Raw genomic sequence first — 17557 nt, 5'->3', positions numbered from 1 at the left:
CATGCACAGACACCACAGTCCTTTGACATTGCTCCCAAAGATGGCAGATGGACTAGTGGAGAAGAGCAACAGTGGCTGATAGCGCGTAGAAAGCCATGTGGTCTTACAGGACATAAGCAGAGGAGAGCCTGGGCCCCATCACCCCTGATCATAGGGGCAGGCATTATGCTGAAGGTAAAAAATGTGGTTGAAGGGCAAGGTGTGTTACACTTAGAGCTTCTTTAGTTACAACAATCTGTGTGCCAGAAGGCCTCTAATGCACAAAAACGAGTATCCCACTCTGCTGTGAGTCACTAGACGGGCACCGAGCCATCCTGCTGAAGATCGAAGGATTCAGACAAGTAAAACGGGGGGATTCCAAGAAAAAGCCATTTAGTTTGCTTTTGGAGTGGGGTTAGAACTCACGTTCAAGGAAGGACCCAACATTCGTCCCCAGGAAGTTTTGTAGCAGGAGTCCCTAGCATTGGGAGGAGACCCTTTGGAAGACTTATTAGAAGAGATGCCAGTGAACAACTGAACATGCTCTCCATCCAAGGCATTTGCATAGGATTGGGGCACTTTTAAGTTGTGCACTCTCCTGGGTTGTTTGAATTCTTTGCATTGAGCATGCATTGATTTTACAATGAAAATGATCACTAGTGTGGTGCCTGGCTGGCTCAGTTAGTGTAGTGTGTGACTCTTGATCTTGCAGTTCTAAGTTCATGCTGCATGTTGGGTGCAGAGATAATTTAAAACCTTAAAAAATAATCACTAGTAAGATGGGATTATGCTTTTCAAATCACTAGAGAGAAAAGTACAGACTTTTTATTTTTTTAAGATTTTATTTACTTGAGAGAGAGCATGGGAGCCTGATATGGGGCTGGATCCCAGGACCCTGGGATCATCACCTGAGCCAAAGGCAGACACTTAACTGAGCCACCCAGGCACCCCAAGAAGAGTACATCCTATATAGCAAAAGTTAAAGATAGAAATCAGCAAAGTAGCATAAATTCAGAAGTATACATACAGAACCAAACATACTTAGGATAATTACGAATCAGTAAAGATCCCTATTAGGCAAATACACTGGGTCAACCCAAAATCCAACCACAAGCTGTCCATCCTTAAAAAAAAAAATGTATCAAGGGTTCCAATTCATTAAAAAAAAACTGGCACTGAAGGAAAAAATATTATACATATACCCTGCCTTTTTAAACAGCTATTTCAGGATAAACTAATAGACATAATTAATGAGAGAAAGTTCTTTACAAAGTATTCCAGCCAATAAATGTGGAAAAAAGAGTAACATCAGAAGTAATTATTTTGTAATCCCTAATGAAATAGTTTTTTTAGGCCAAGCTCCTCAGTGGATGAAACCATTACATGAAAGGTTGATGAAGAACTTGACCACGAGCAGGCTGTCAACTCCTGATGCCAAGCCTATCTGCTGTACCTTCTGATACACTATATTAAATACACAGCACCATTTGAAAGTTTTGTTTTTGTCAAAAAGTTGAACCTGATTTTAATGGAGGCATTAAAATTAACTTCCAGTTTAGAGGAAATATCTGGGATAGAGGAATAAGTTAAATGGCACCATAAAGTAAAGATAAATCCAAAGTATGGGACATTTGACCTTTGTTTTTCTTTTTTTTAAAGATTTTATTTATTTATTAGAGAGAGAGAGAGCACGTTGGGTCAGAGGGAGAAGCAGACTCCCTGCCGAGCAGGGAGCCCGATGCGGGACTTGATCCTGGGACTCCAGGATCATGACCTGAGCCGAAGGCAGTTGCTTAACCAACTGAGCCACCCAGGTGCCCTTGACCTTTGTTTTTCAACAAGTCAGTGGTGTGGGGTAAGGTAGGACGGAAGGCAGGGACAGCTTTAGGTTAAAAGAGGCTGAAGAGACCCAACATCCAAATATTGTGTGTGACCTTGTTTGGATACTGGTTTGCACCAATCAACTGTAAAAATATTGATATTGAAGTATGTGGATGTCTACTGGGGTGAAATGATGTGATGTCTGGAATTACTTTAAAATACTTAAGAAAAATGAAGGGATAAATGGATTATTGGAGCAAATGTGAAAAAAATCCTGATAACTGACAGCTCTAGGTTGGTTCATTCACTATTCTCTGTTTTTGTGTATGTTGGAAAATTTTTGCAATACATATATTTTTTTAAGGATTTTATTTATTTATTTGCCAGAGATACAGCGAGAGAGGGAACACAAGCAGGGGGAGTGGGAGAGGGAGAAGCGGGCTTCCTGCAGAGCAGAGAGCCAGATGTGGGGCCGAAGGCAGACGCTTAATGACTGAGCCACCCGGGCGCCCCGCAATACACATTTTTAAAGGATGGGCAACTGTGTAGAATTATCATCTAGCAAGGTAGAATTCAAGACAAAACATGAAATGGGTCAAATGTAATTCTTAATAAAGGGAACGATTGACGTGAAAAAAAGATTGGAAACTTGACGTGCCAAAAAAATGTGAAAATCTATAAAGCAAAAAAAGTTTAAAATTGCTGGAAATGTCACAGTTGTAAAGATTTTAACACCTATTTTTGGGATTTGCAAAAAGACTATAGCAAACTATAATAAAAGGCTCACTTAATAGCTTATATACTAAATTCTGTGTCATACAAACAGAATAACTGGGAACTGATAACATTAAACTATAAAGAAAACTTCAAGTTAAAAAAAAAAGAAAAAACTGTGGTACACGTCTGATTCCAGAGCAAATATTACACAAAACCAACAATTAAGGGACGCCTGGGTGGCTCAGTTGGTTGGGCGTCTGCCTTCAACTTGGGTCATGATCCCAGAGTCCTGGGATTGAGTCCCACATTGGGCTCCTTGCTCAGCAGGAAACCTGCTTCTTCCTCTACCTGCCACTCCCCCCTGCTTGTGCTCTCTCGCTCTCTCTGACAAATAGATAAATAAAAACAAAATCTTTTAAAAACATCAACAATAGTCAAAGTATAAATTACAATAACACAACACACAATACAAAAATGCAGGCACTTGGAAACAAATTCCTCATTTTCATGAATTTCAGTGAGAAATTAAGTAATTACAGAATGCATGGAAGATAAAAGTAACAAGATAGATCCTAGAGGATTAGAAAGATCTAGAGGGTTCTAGAAGATTCTTTGTTGAGTGCCAGCATTATACCTTAGTCATATTTATATTCCCCAGGGTTTAGCACTGTGCTTGGCATTCAGAAGAATCTTAATATGAATTCATAATGAATGAAAGGAAAAGTCGGATGAAATTTGAGCCTTCAGGGATTCACATTTAGCTAGGAGAGTATCACATACAAACCTTGAATAATGGGGCAAACTAGTCTGTTAGTAAATATGACAGTCATGACTTATAGATCACTGCTGTGTTCTGGGCACTGTTCCACTCCACATGAAAATCATTTCATTTACTCCTCACAACAACCCTATGAGGTAGGTAGCCTATCAGTCAAGACATGAAAGAAGTCCTCTGAAGGTGACTGGATTGCCAATGATGCTTGTTGCTGTTAACCATCCAGAGGGTCCGAGTACTTAATAGCTCCCCATGACCCTCTTTATTTTGAAATCATCCTATTCATCAGTTTGTTTACTGCCTTCTCTCTCACTAGAACGTAACCTCCATGGAGTCAGGGCCTGGAGGATGGTGTTAGGAGATCTGAAGCCTGAAACCCAGAGACAGGCAGTGGCTCCAGGGGTGCAGGCTAGGGCCATGATGCTGCAGCCATGTGGCAGGGCTTGGGAGCCAGAGATGGCTTAAAGTAGCATCCATAAAACGTGGTTTGCAGTAGACAGAGCAGGAAGAATGCGGGATGATGCTGGAGAAGGGAGAGGAGGATTCTCTACTTCTAGTTTGTTTGGTTTGTTGTTTCTTTCACAAAAGTACAAGGACACAGTGGTTTTTAAACTTTTTTGGGTAAAGACTTAGGAAAACAGGCTCCCCCCCACCCCCGCCTAGACATAGTATCCCCAAGTGCACACAATGTGAGATGGTCAACCCGGAAAGCCCAACCACAGCTCCTCTGGAGCAGTGTGCTCCGAAGTGAAAGAAAGAAGGAAAAAAACAATCTGGCCAAAACAATATATTATTTTAAGTAAGCATTTTACTAAAGGATTATATACATATGAAAGTACGGAAAAAATAAACATACCTCTCTCCGACAGTCCCTTTTGAAACACTCCGGAGCCACTTTTTCCTGCGGGCCTGGGCTAATACTTGTCCCCCCGTCCACTGCGCACGCACACACGTGCCTCCGTGCACCCCTCCTTGTCCTAGCAGGGGCCGTGGGCCGTGGGTGCCGGTTCTATGGGACAGAGCCCACACCGAGGCTGAGGGCGCGGGGCGGGGGCAGTACCCCCACCCCGCCTGCCCCTGCCCTCCGGCGGCTTAAGGGCCAGGGGGCTGCCGTTTGCGCCGCTTTTAACTTTATAGTGATGGACTCACAGGGAACACGCGCGCCTCACTCGTGCGTGGATGTGTGGCCTTCACGGCACTTTCACGAGGTGTGTTTGGATACCAACTGGGGCAACAAGAAGTGGGGCCGCGTTTGCCCTCACATGGGTTTATCTTTCAAAGTGCAGTCGGGCTTCATCAAAAAGAAAAGGCAAATTACCGGCAACTGGGGCATCCACACACTAAAACAAAAACACACAAAACCGCTTGAAATAGAGAAAGCTTTGCCCGATGTATTTGTTTTTACCTCTTAGGTCCTACGGAAAAAGCACTTACACAATTATGCCACCTCACCCCAGATGGGACTCGAACCCACAATCCCTGGCTTAGGAGGCCAGTGCCTTATCCATTAGGCCACTGGGGCTTCACGTAAGCGGCGCTCGATCACATGCCTCTTGAACTGTGACGCCGTGTGGCTGCGTAATGACGTCAGGCCCGGAAGCTTCCAGGTGCAAAATTCGATCGGACGTGAGCCCTCACAGTCAGCCTCAGGTGAAGGGGGCTGCAGTGAGGGAGGGCTACGGAGGCCTCACTGTGTCTAAAACAAGGGTAGATAGAGCCTTAGATTCAGTTGCCGTAGAGGTTGTGCTAGTATCTCTTCAAGATTAAAACATATCGACCACGAAGGGACTCGAACCCTCAATCTTCTGATCCGAAGTCAGACGCCTTATCCATTAGGCCACGCGGTCCCCTATTTGGTTGCTGCTGCTGCCGGGATACCTATTTAGCGACCTCCGGCTACACTAGCATTGACGCCGCCGCAGAGACTGCACCCTGGCTCTGGCTCCGGTACACCTGTGCTGCACCTTGGGGCGCGGCGCGCGCAGTGCTCTCCTGCCCGCGTCGCCGGCGCCGCCAACGAGGGGGTTGCACCTGGCCTGTGCACTACGGTCCCTTAGGCGTCGCGGCCGCGTGGCCTAACGGATAAGGCGTCTGACTTCGGATCAGAAGATTGAGGGTTCGAGTCCCTTCGTGGTCGGTTTCTTTTTGGGTGAGGGGCGCATGTTCGGTGACGCGGGCCACAGCAGCCCCTCTCGGCCTCGTCTGCCTCCCTCCTCGTCCCCTCCCGGTCCCCGAGGCTGCTCGGCACTCGCCTTCCGGGAAGCCCGCTTCCCTCCGTGCACCTGCGCACCGCCACCGCCCTGTGATCCCCACGGGGCACGAACTCGTCGCCTCGCCTTGGACTCTAGCTTTTCGGGCAGCTGGCGGACGACCGCTCCGGTCCCGAGGCGCGCGGTCCAGCCGCGGGAGGGCCGCGAGCGTGCGGCTGCGCGTTACTACGGACCACGTGGGCATACCGTGTTGTCGCGCCCCAGTGGCCTAATGGATAAGGCACTGGCCTCCTAAGCCAGGGATTGTGGGTTCGAGTCCCACCTGGGGTGGTGCGAGTGCCTCTAATTAGTGGCAATTTTTGGTGCCGGGAACGCGCGGGCCTCCGTGTACCCCCACTTCCGCTACGAGGACCCGGATCCTGGGGGCTCCACGTGCCTCGGCCCTAGCCCCCCCCGCCCCCTAATCCCCTCCTCCCAGGCCCTCGGACCGCGTTCCGTCTGCTCCTGCCGCGCAGTTTACGAGGGCCTCGGGGTTGCCTGGGGTCAGTGCGGCCTGTATTCCCCGCTCCGGGCCTGGTGTCACAGCGCCCCTTCGGGACACGCTACACCTTTAAACCTCCGGAACGGGCTGTACAAAAGTTGCAGGTGTGGGGGGGGTCTTCTTTGGGCTTTATGATTAGGTTTAGTCACGGATGCGTGAGGCACGGAAAAGCCAAAAAGGCGCTATTACCCCAGGTGGGACTCGAACCCACAATCCCTGGCTTAGGAGGCCAGTGCCTTATCCATTAGGCCACTGGGGCCTGCGAGTCGGGAGTGCTCCATTCGGCCCCCTAGTCTCGGCCACCAGCGCCGGGAGGGTGGAGACGAGGCGGGGGCTGCTGGACTCCCGAGTCGGGGTGCGCGGCCTGGCGCCCCGCCCAGCCTTTGTGTCCCCCGGTGCAGAACTGACAGAAAGTCCAGGAATGTTAGGAAAAAGTAGCGCGGGAAATGAACGAGAACAGAATAGCGTCCCTCAACTAAAACTGGAACCCAAGCACTGAGGATCTTCACCATCACCAGGCAGTGCACGACCTGTACAAATCTTTCCAATCACAAATATACATCATATATAAAACAAATATATGTAAAGCCAAATAGATACTTCACCCTAATATTTTGTTCCTTTAAAACTGTTTACAAAAAGTCATACAACTAAAGAATGAACTCATTTTTAAACGTTACACGCGTTTAGAATCCACTATTAAAATTCACGCACTTCTGAAAGATGTTCTAGAAGCCTCAGCAGAAGGCAGCTGTTAACTTCCCTGTGCCTGCCTGGAGGACTTGCTTCTCCCATCTCCAAGCATCCAGGGGTCAGGGAACGTGGACACATTCTTCTTTGTTTCTCTCTCTCTGACATGTGAAAAGTCTGCGGAAACCCCTCTCCTTCCTCCCTAACCTCAGCAAGAAGCAAAAGTTTGGCCCCCCTGGCTCCAGTCCCCTGCCTTGAGGGTGCTCTCCTTTAAGTTAACCACTTTGTTCCTCGAGGTGTGACATTCCTACCTAGGGCAAAGTGTACCAGCTGGATGAGTGCAGAACACTTCCAGCCTCCCAGAGGGCTCCCTTGTGCCTCCCCGTCAGTCACCACCTCCTCCTCCAGCTAAATACTTTCCTCACCTAAAGCAGTTTTGCCTTGCTTGGAGCTACCAGATGCAATCATTTTTCACCTGTGTTCATTCTTCATCACCCTCCACCTTTTTAAACACAATTGCTTTACTTTTTAGTAGGTTCCACTGCCGAAGTGGGGCTTGAACTGAGGACCCTGAGATCGAGAGTCACGTGCTGTACCCACTGAGCCAGCCAGGCGACCCAGCCGTCGGCGTTTTTAAAGGATGGGTCCTGCTCCTGAGCTCTACTCCCTGTCCCCCAGGCTGTTGTTTCTCTTTACCTTTTCCTCCCCTCCTGTGTGTCCCGAATGCCTTTCCAGTTCCCTTCATGTGCCACCAAGGTCTTCTGAGGAGCTCTCGGGTCCATCACTTTGCTCCAGGGTCAGCCCACAGGGATGCCTTTTCTGGTTTCCCCACTGCCACCATCTAACCCAGCAAGTCCCCAGGTTCTGCCCTGCCTCGTCCTCAACTGCTCCTACCCATTCCCAAGACTCTGCTTGTGTCCTCCATCCTGCATCCTCCAACTGCAACCTCACGCCCAGCCCCAGCGCTCCACTCCTTCTCCTGGGCGTCACTCCCGGGGCATTCCTCCTCAGGGCCCACGAGCCAGCTCCTCATAGGCAAAACCATCCTCCCCCCACCTCCTCCCAAGGCTGCTCCCTTTGTGCCTTCCCTGTCCCCGTGCAGCACCACCCATGTCACACACACACCTGCTCCCGCTCCACCTGGGCCCATTTTCTGTCTCCATCATCCTTTTGCTCCTGCCATTGGCTCTCCATTCTCCCTGCCACTGCCCTAGTTCCGGGATGGGTCCCTGCCGCCTACATGGGTCAGTCCGTCAGCCTGTGCCCATCTGCCTGCACTTCCTTGTCCATTCACAGTCAGATTAATCTTCCCGTGACAGCCTTGGCAGAGGTCCAGTCTAAATGTCCCAGCTGTCACGTTTGAAGCTCTTACCTTGCTACATAGCCGGCCCCTCCGCTCCTTCCCACCTATGTCAAGCATTGCAAGCAAATGTATCTGCTCTGACCCTCAAGCTGTAACTGGTTGCTTCTCTAGTCCCCAGAACCTATTTTGACCTGATATTTACCATAACCGGAATCCGTTTTTCTTCTCGGCTTTTATCATCACCTGATTGAATGTAAATTCTCTGGAAGAAAGGACTTTTTTGTTCATTGCTGAGTCCCTGGGACGTCACCCAGGGCCCGGCTTTCACTATTTGTTGAATTAACGAATAAACGAATCAATGTGGCACCACCTTGCATATGAGCTTCACCCGCTCCTGGGCTCTGAGTCTCTTGAGGGAACTCTTGCGAGTCATTTATCAATGACTTGTTGTCCCTTTGTTTACACTTACATGAATGATGAGGGCCCTGCTCACATAAAGTGTATATACTACTACCGCTAATTATCTGGCATTTAGAGCATCACAATGCAGTATTTGCTGAACGAGTGAACGGGATCAAAATTACAGAGAACGTTTTTAGAAATTCATACACACCAGAGTTATCTGGTATTGTTATGCTGGCCTGGGCGCTTCCCATACTCAGGGGATTGCAAAAACCTATTTTCAGTTCCAACTCACTCTTTTCCTGCCTCTAAAACCCCACAGCATGTGACAGCACCTAACACGTGGTACTCTTTCCCACTTGAGAACTTCAGCAGTTGTCACTTTTTTTTTTTTTTAAGATTTTATTTGAGAGAGTGCGTGTGCGTGAGTGGGGATGGGGGGGTGTCCCGCCGAGAGCAGGACCCTGAGATCTTGACCTGAGCCCAAACCAAGAGTTGGATGCTTAACCGACGGAGCCACCCAGGCGCCCCTCCCTGTCACCTACATTTCTTAAAATCTAAACTCTTGAACTTGAATTTGAGTCTCCACATTGAGCTTCTGTCTCCCTTTCCAGACTCACCTCCCACAATCCCCTGGCACGAATCCACCATTCAGATGGCTTCCTCGGCTTCTCCACCCCAGCCTTTTCTTTGTGGTTTCCCTTATTCATACTGTTCTCTCCAACTGGCATGTCCCTCCCCCACCTCTACTAAAATTCTATTCCCTTTTCAAGGCCCAGCTCAGAGGCCTGCTCACCTGTCTCAGCCCTCCCACCCCGAGGCGTGTTCCCTGAGCGGAGACACCACAGCTCAGTCCTGTTTCCCCCTGGGCTGACTACAGCCGGTCCAAGATTGTGAGGCAGATTTGAACTGACAGAAAAGGTCGGAATTCTGTTCTTGAAGCATTCTGAACGAGGCAAAGCCCATTGCATTTATTGCAGAGTTTTATTGCAGCCCATACATTAAATGAATAATTAAGGTTTGACAACATGTGATTGCCTACGAAGACCTTTGCAACCAGGGCCTGCAACCCTCCTTCCAAATGAACATTCTTGTGGCAGCGCCAAGGGGAAAGACAGGCGTTACAACCACAAACCAGGGGTCTCCTGATGGTGTTCACGCTCTCGGCTGCAGCAGCCTGGAGCCCCTGAAGAGGGCCGTGCCGGCTCTGGAGGAGGATTTCAGTCCATACCCACTCTCCTGCCTGTTTTTATGGCAGAATGTACTCGCTTTTTTCTCAGCCTTTCCCGATTCATGTTCTCTATCCTGAAAACAAAAAGACTGCAATTAGGCCCAGATGCCCAATTCAAAGTGGTGAGTGTGGCCGGCAGCTCAGTGGGAAGCAAAGCAGCTGGATCAGCAGCGCGGGGCCCCTCTCGGGTCAGAGACCTCTCTCACTCCTGGAGCTTCCCCACCTTCTGCTGGGAAGTCGTGCCCCCCCCCCCCACCTCCTGTCTTCTCTGTGCAGCCGCCCCCACCCCCATCCCCCATCCCCACGACTCAGCTGAGAGGAGCTTGGGGGCACTTTCTGGTACCTGATCCTCTGTAGCACAGCATCTTCTTTGGATGGCTCCTTTGCTGCCTGGCTGGCCTCAGCAATCATGTCTCGAATTTTCTGAAGACAATCTGCCAGATTTCGGAACTGGTAGCGGCTGCATTCAGAGGTGAGTATCAACTCTCCTGACTTGTTGATCTTATTTTTATGCTGCAGAGAACAAAGGCAAAACCCGAGTTCTACAGAGTAAAGGTTTTTGTTTGTTTTTTTTTTTTTCAAAGATTTATTTATTTGACAGAGAGATTGAGAGAGAGCACGAGACAGAGCAGCAGGCAGAGGGAGAGGGAGAAGCAGGCTCCCCACTGAGCAGGGAGCCCGATAAGGGGCTTGATCCCAGGACCCTGGGATCATGACTTGAGCTGAAGGCAGACGCTTAAAGACTGAGCCACCCAGGCGCCCCCAGAGTAAAGGTTTAAAAGCGACTAAGGGATTACAGAAAAAGGAGCCAGTGGTTACCGTGACGGCCATCCTCTGCCGCACGGGCTCTGCGATCCACTCAGCGGTTGCCAAATGGAACCTGACTTCAGCCTTGGAATTCACTGTAAATAAAGGGATGAGAGAGCACAGGTCACTGAGACCCTCCAGTAGGCTCAGCACTCGGTGGCTGGTGACGATCCTGAAACAGGGAGGCAAGACATCCAGCCAGGGACGTTTCTGCCCGGTGTAACTTGGGAATACAAAGTTGGTGATGGGATGAGCCAGCAAAGATAGTGAGGCACCGCTGGACAAAAATTAACTTCCAGGAACTAAATGCTCAGTGCTTTTCTTACAGTTTAATGGGGTTTGAAAGGAATGGGGGGATGGGTTCCATGAAGGAAACCTGTTCTGGGAGCTGGCTGCCAACTCACACCGCGATTTCCCTTTGTTTAGGCTCACAAGCCAACCCTGGTCCTAGCAACCCACAGCTGACAGTCTAAGGATCAGACCACATTCAAAAGAATAAAGAGGATTATTATAAACTGGTGGTATTTAAGCTTCTGCTAAAAAAATCCCTTTATTCCTTATGAATGTAAACACAGAACTCCTCAAGTACATCTCCCAGCCAAGTTTTAAAGTGAAAGAAAACGAGGTGCCTTGTACCTTTGTTAACATTCTGGCCCCCAGGACCACTACTCCGACAATAAGATATCGTCAAACGATCTATAAAACAGAACACACACCAAAAGAAAGAAAAAAAAAGATTATTCCATGCACAAACTGTTAATTTATTATCAACATATTACATCTCTCTTTCAATGACTTTTATATATACTAATGTAGCATTCAGGACAGTCAAGTCAGAGATTATTTACAGATGTCAAAACTAAAATCAAGAGTAAGTCCCCTTCCCAAGGTCACAGCAGAGGGTATAAAATTATGACCTGGGTTGTCTGCTTCTGGTCCAGTCTCTTTCACCAGATCCGGCTGCGCTAGCTTTTTGCTGTTTGTTTACTTGTTCTAAAGCAAAGACTCTTTCAAAAGCTCAAACTAAGGGACAAGCTTAATTTAATGTTGTATTTCAAAATGTGGTGGATGTTAGAACCCCCCCAGACTGTAAGCCCCAAGAGGACAGATGTTCATTGTGTATGCCCAGTGCCCAGTGCCTGGTCAGTCAGTGTTTAAAAACATCCGCTGGATGAAAGTGGACTAGCGTTGGAGCCCGGAGCCTTGCTTCTAACACTGGCACAGTTGCTGACCGACTGTGATCTTGGCAAAGTCCCTCCGCTTCTCTGGGCCGCGGGTTGGTTTGTCTGTAAAATGTAAAATGAGGTTTCTTCCTTCTATAATTCATGAAAAGCAGACTCACAGTGTCTGAGGAAAGTAGAGAAGGCATAGTAGTGGGAAAATTCAGAAGACTGGATGGTGAGCCAGCCGCGAGAGGTATGGGTGACAAAGAGCTGGCCCCAAGGCAGTGGTGGCCCATCTCAGGACTGCTTCTGAGAGACCTCCTCCCCACCCACCCCCCGCTTTTTCTTTAGATGTAAGCTCCAGCCTAGGGTGGAGCCCAATGCGGGGCTTGAACTCATGACCCTAAGCTCAACACCTGAGCTGAGATCAAGAGCTGGACACTTAAGCAACTGAGCCACAGGCATCCTTAGAGACCTCCTTCCTTTTGAAAAATCAAATCAAGGGCGCCTGGGTGGCTCAGTTGTTAAGCGTCTGCCTTCAGCTCAGGTCATGATCCAGGGTCCTGGGATCGAGCCCCGCATCAGGCTCCCTGCTCTGTGGGGAGCCTGCTTCTCCCTCTCCCACTCCTCCTGCTTGTGTTCCCTCTCTCGCTGAGTCTCTGTCAAATAAATAAATAAATAAATCTTAAAAAAAAAAAAAAGAATAAATCAATTCATTTTTCTGCGTAGGTGAAGAATGCACAGTACTGCTGGGGGACAGTTCCAGCACGGTGTTGGCAAACTTGCTTGTCTCCACAGAGGCTGCCGAGGCGGGTTCTGTCTTCCAGGAAGGCCTGGGAGGCCCCCCAACACAACAGCACCCGAAGGCAGGTGAGTAGCCACAACATGGCTGGGTCCCACTCGCCTCCCTGTCTCCCTGGAGGCTGTCACGAGACTGTCTCTTTGCCGTGGTTCTGATGAGACGCGCTTTCTGCCACCTCCAGCCACACGCACGCCGCAAGGCCCAGCTTTCAGTGACCAAACTGCCTGCCGCAGCAGGGCACCGGCTCTGGGCCACAGGGTGGCCTCTTCCTTGTGTCGCAGTTCACAAGCCTCTTTGTTTCCATGCAACCCTGAACGAGGGCCACGGGGAGCTGGCACCAATGGCCATTCCTCCTGTCACTGTCTGTGGACGCCACTAACTCTCTGATCCTAAAAAGGGCCTGTTGTTTCCCAGGCTCTGCTTGTCACGCCTTGCCTTGCGTTTGACAGGCACACAATTCTAAAGTTATGCAAACAGGGACGCCTGGGTGGCTCAGTTGGTTAAGCATCTGCTTTCGGCTTGGGTCATGATCCCACGGTCCTGGGATGGAGTCCCACATCGGGCTCCCTGCTCAGCGGGGAGCCTGCTTCTCCCTCTCCCTCTGCCCGCAGCTCCCCCCTGCTTGTGCTCTCTCTCGCTCTCTCTGACAAATAAATAAATAAAATCTTAAAAAAATAAATAAAGTTATGAAAACAGTTTACAGGGAGAAGTCCCCACTCCTGCTCCCCAGCCACCAAGTCTGTTCTTTCTTCTCGGCTCCCCAAGCCAGTCCTCGTATCCAATTTCTTGTACATCCTTTCAGATCTACATATGTGCATAGAAATATATGTTTCCGATGTATAAATGGTAGCTTACTATATATATTCTTTTGCAGATCAACTTTTTCTAAATAGCCATCCACTCATCTACCATAGAGACTGGTCCGTGTCACAAGATCATCAAGAGCTCTCACTCATCCTGCACACTGCCCAGCAGTCCACAGTGGCTGCGCCACCATTTTGTGGCCATTCTAAACAGTGCCAAGGGGGACTCCGCTTTTGCACACCCAAAGACAGTTTCTTTATTTTTGTGATGCTGGAGAGGTCTGGAAGGAATGTTCAGGGGTGGGGGAAATGACTGATTTTTTATAAAACAAAATTACTTACCTAGAGGAATGTCATTATTGGCTTGCTGTGCATCATCCTGTAATGTAACATACACAGTGTCAAATGAACATCACCCGCTGTGACTCCTAACTGGTCCAGGGCAATCAAAGAAAGGATGTAAAGCCACAATGCAGATGTAATACAACTATTTTCAGGTCCCCCTGTAAAATCATATCAGGATGACAGAAAAAGCTTTCCCAGACTCTAGAGGTACCGTCTCTGAAACACTGTTCCAGGAAATTTGAACTGATGTCTGCAGCCTTAGCTAACGTCAGGCGCCATTGGGGGCCCGGCTCCTTGAAGGGAGGCCAGGCTCCACAGTACACGTGCCTCAGGGAGACTCCAAAAGGTACATCCTCTGCTAACCTAGAACAAACCTGGTGGGCCACCTTGTTCTTTCCTGGGCCACAGAGGCTCACATGGGAGACCATCTACCTTGAGGGTTTGTGTCAGACAGAACTCCTCACTCTAGGACTTCTCACCTCCATGTCTCTCCTGTGCTCTGTTTCTTGGTAGTGATGTCCTTGAGCCTGAGCCCCATGTCCACAGGCCCGGGGCGGACACGACCCCCTCTGAGGCTCTTCTGGCCAGCCAAACTCATGGTATCCTCACCTGTCCCCGCTCTGACTGCCTCCATCCCTCTTCATCTTAGAATGATTTGGGAATGAAATCCTCATCGTCATGTACTCCCTGCAGCACTGAAGACTCCGGGCCCTGCCCTTCTTGGAGTTGTTCTCCCTCTTCCTCCTGAGCTGTCCTCACCAGCTTCCTAGCTGCCTTCTTACTTACCTGTGCTTTTCCCACAGTCCTTCGCTTGCTCTTTGCAACTTGAAAACACGGACATGCCCCTGGAAGCCTTTTTCTTCTCTATCCCACTCCTTCCCTAGAACATTTCCTCTCTGTTGGTGAAAATATCGTATGTTCATGACTCCCAACTTTCTGGCTTAAGCTCAAAACTTCCTTCAATGCCAGACCCAGATAGGCAACTGCTATTTGGCGTCTCATCTCGAATGCCTGATCACGGCCTCAAACCTCAAGCCTCCTCACAGAGGACTTCCCTTACTATCAGTCTGAAGTAGCTCCCCAGCACTCTTTGACAGCACCCTGGCCTACTCGTTACTTCTCACTACCTGATGTTTTCCCCCATTTCTTTACTGTTTGCTCCTTCCACTAGAACATCACTTCCATGAAGCAGGGACCCTACCTGTTTTATCTACGTCTGTTGCAACTGCAATGCTTGAAACAGTGTCTGACACAGTAGGTACACAATAAACTTTTTGTTGAATGAAAGAACAAACGACTTTCTCGTGTCCATTAGTGGCAACCCAATTCTTCCATCCCAGGCTCAAATTCCTCTCTTATTCTCACTTCTTACGGAAAATACATTAGCAAATCCTACGGGCTTTAACTTCAGAATACATCTAGAACCTGACCAATTCCTATGAGTCTTAGTGCTTCCTCCCTGCTTATCATCTGTTGCCTTTGTTATTGTAATCTTATAAGTGGCCTTCCTGTTCTTGCCATTCTACAGTCTACTCTCTGTAAGGCTCTATAAAAGTCATCCTTTTTTTTTTTTTAAAGATTTTATTCATTTATTTTTTTAAAGATCTTATTTATTTGACAGAGAGAGACAGCACAAGCAGGGGGAGAAGCAGAGGGAGAGGGACAAGCAGGCTCCCCGATGAGCAGGGAGCCCAACACAGGGCTCGATCCCAAAACCCTGAGATCATAACCTCGATCCCAGGACCCTGAGATCATGACCTGAGCCAAAGGCAGATGCTTAATCAAATGAGCCACCCAGGTGCCCCTCAAGATTTTACGTAATCTCTACACCCAACACAGGGCTTGAAATCACAACCCCAAGTCGCACGCTCCACCAACTGAGCCAGCCAGGCACCCCAAGAATGATCCTGTAAAACTAAGCTGAATCCTTCCACTCCTCTGCCTCAAATCTCCAATATGTCCCATGGCATTTGGAGTAAAGCTAAGGGCCTATTAGCCCTGTAAACAGGCCTCCCCTCCACCTCAACCCTCTCCTTTTTAGCTTCAACTGCTCTGACTCCCCTGCTCAGCCACACTGGCCTGCTTGCTGTTCCTCAAACAAGGCGAGCATGCTATTGCTTTAAGGTGGTCACAGGAATGTTCATCTCCCCACTATTGCCATGGCTCACTGCTTTGCTTCTTCCAGGTCCTTACTCAAATGTCATCTTCCCAGAGGCTTCCTAGACCATCCTACTTAAAACTGCAACCCTTCGCCCACCTTAGCACTCCTTCCTTCCAGCCTTTATTTTCCCCAAAGTCCTTATGACCATCTCACATACTCTCTATTTCTGATTTTATTTGTTACTTGTCTCCCTCCATGAGAAGGTAAGTTCCACAAGCATTCAGATGTTTTGTTTTTTTTTTAACTTCCCTATCTCCATGCCTAACATAGTGCACACACCATGCTTTCAGCTGAAGTTTGTTGAATGAGTGAGTGAATAAATGAATGTTCTCTTTCAGCCCTGTGGGTGGAAACGCAATAGAATTGGCTAGGTCCTATTTCTCCTGCTTGGGGCCCATTAAAGAACCTGTACCGAGCAGGCTGGCAATCAATGCATCCTGAAGAGAGGCCCTGTTTCCTCAGGCGCGCTGGAATTCCTAGAAGCCATGGACAGTGTAACTTCCCAAAAGGTTCCAAACAGTTTGACAGCCTTTGGGTTTTACTGTCCACTCTGGAGAGAAGATGCCCACATGTGGGCCAGGAGGCCGGGGAACGAACGCGGAAGAGCTGGTGGTCCTGTAAGAAACACTCAGCCTGCTCTCGCGACGCCCGCACACCTCCAGGCCCCCGGGAGCCAGGACCCGCTCCGCGGCCCCATCCCCGCTCGCTCCGGCCACCAGCTCCCTCCCGCGGCCACCGCCTCGTTCTGCACGCGGCTCCCAACTTGCTCCGGCCCTGCCAAAGCGGGCCCGGTTTCCCGACGTCCCCCAGCAGAGGCGGGGAAACGCCCCTTCCGTCCGGCCCTCCCCGCTCACCGGGACCCTCCAGGCGGTGTCCGAGCCCCGTGATTCCGGGTAGAGCTTGTTCAGGCTGTAGATGCTCTGGAACTCGGTGCCATCTGCCTGCTTGTGCAGAGCCCGCTGGGGACAGCGCGCGGGCGGCGGTAGCACCCAGGCCCCGGCTCGTCTGAGGCTCCAGCGTAGGCACCGAGCGGTCGCCATGTTCGGGTCTCGGGGCCGCTTCCGGTGGGTGTTTCCTTCCGCGGCCCGCCGGCCCCTGTTTCCCTCCGGACTTTAGTTCTGCGAGGCTTTTAGTGCCCGCCGGCGTGGCGGGGAGGCGTCGAGCTGAGCTCCCGGGTCGCTCTCCCCGGCACCTGTGAGACGTTCCCCCTTCCGCCGCGTCGGGGAGGCCAGGTTGGAGCGCTGAGGTCCACTGTTGGCCAGACGGCGAGCTCTCAAGGGAGTCTCCTGGTGAAAAGAACCCCTGGAATCCGTGTCCCCCAGAAACACTTCTCTCCTTTTCAGGGGCTGTGCCCACCTCCTGGACCGCTCTCCCCTCCAAGTTTCCATCAGTGCGTCCTGCCCTGCCTGGCCTAGTTCGTCTCCATCCCCTTTACTCTGACTCTGCTCTTCTTTATTTTCTTTTTTTCTAGTTTATTGCCTGTCTCCAGTCAGAATATAATAAGCTCCGGGGGTGGGTGGGGGGCATTGGCTCACTGCTGAGTCCCCAGCACCCAGAACCTGGCACATCATAGATACGCAATAAATATTCATAAGATGAGTTATTTGGCAGTGTTTTTGAAAGGTGAATTCTACTAGAGACGAGTTTTAGTAACTTGAGGTTTATTCACAAGGCAGTGTAAGCAAATCCCGGCTGAGCAGGTGTGTGAAGTCTCTGCAAGACAAATGACCAGATGGGAGGAGAAGCAGGCAGGTGGAGAAAGACGTGTTTTTAAAAGTGGACCCACACCCCTTCACAGAAGCAACAG

At 49.6% G+C, this 17557-nt stretch overlaps 1 protein-coding gene and 5 non-coding genes across 7 annotated transcripts; 2 read left to right on the top strand and 4 right to left on the bottom strand.

Moving 5' to 3' along the window:
* Nucleotides 1-4741: 4741 nt before the first annotated feature.
* TRNAR-CCU lies at nucleotides 4742-4814 on the bottom strand. The gene has a single exon. It is a non-coding gene; the product is annotated as a tRNA-Arg (tRNA).
* A 252-nt stretch (nucleotides 4815-5066) lies between these two features.
* TRNAR-UCG lies at nucleotides 5067-5139 on the bottom strand. The gene has a single exon. It is a non-coding gene; the product is annotated as a tRNA-Arg (tRNA).
* A 217-nt stretch (nucleotides 5140-5356) lies between these two features.
* TRNAR-UCG lies at nucleotides 5357-5429 on the top strand. The gene has a single exon. It is a non-coding gene; the product is annotated as a tRNA-Arg (tRNA).
* A 330-nt stretch (nucleotides 5430-5759) lies between these two features.
* Nucleotides 5760-5832, top strand: TRNAR-CCU. Its single transcript has one exon. It is a non-coding gene; the product is annotated as a tRNA-Arg (tRNA).
* Nucleotides 5833-6229: 397 nt separating this feature from the next.
* Nucleotides 6230-6302, bottom strand: TRNAR-CCU. Its single transcript has one exon. It is a non-coding gene; the product is annotated as a tRNA-Arg (tRNA).
* Nucleotides 6303-9382: 3080 nt separating this feature from the next.
* Nucleotides 9383-16839, bottom strand: MRPL58 (mitochondrial ribosomal protein L58). Of its 2 annotated transcripts, none has more exons than XM_027567910.2 (6): nucleotides 16605-16839; nucleotides 13587-13623; nucleotides 11113-11172; nucleotides 10489-10571; nucleotides 10013-10182; nucleotides 9383-9738 (listed from the first exon to the last, which is right to left on the bottom strand). In XM_027567910.2, the coding sequence occupies exons 1-6, from the start codon at nucleotides 16788-16790 to the stop codon at nucleotides 9594-9596; spliced, it is 681 nt and encodes a 226-aa protein (XP_027423711.1). In that variant the 5' UTR covers nucleotides 16791-16839; the 3' UTR covers nucleotides 9383-9593. The 2 variants fall into 2 exon arrangements, with proteins under 2 accessions (XP_027423711.1, XP_027423710.1); XM_027567909.2 differs by having other exon boundaries at nucleotides 9383-9743; nucleotides 16605-16836.
* Nucleotides 16840-17557: the final 718 nt, after the last annotated feature.

Source organism: Zalophus californianus, chromosome 16 (genome assembly GCF_009762305.2).
Source record: "Zalophus californianus isolate mZalCal1 chromosome 16, mZalCal1.pri.v2, whole genome shotgun sequence".
Lineage (NCBI taxonomy): Eukaryota > Metazoa > Chordata > Mammalia > Carnivora > Otariidae > Zalophus > Zalophus californianus.
The sequence above is the reverse complement of the archived record's forward strand: the minus strand, read 5'-3'. Positions and strand labels throughout refer to the sequence as shown.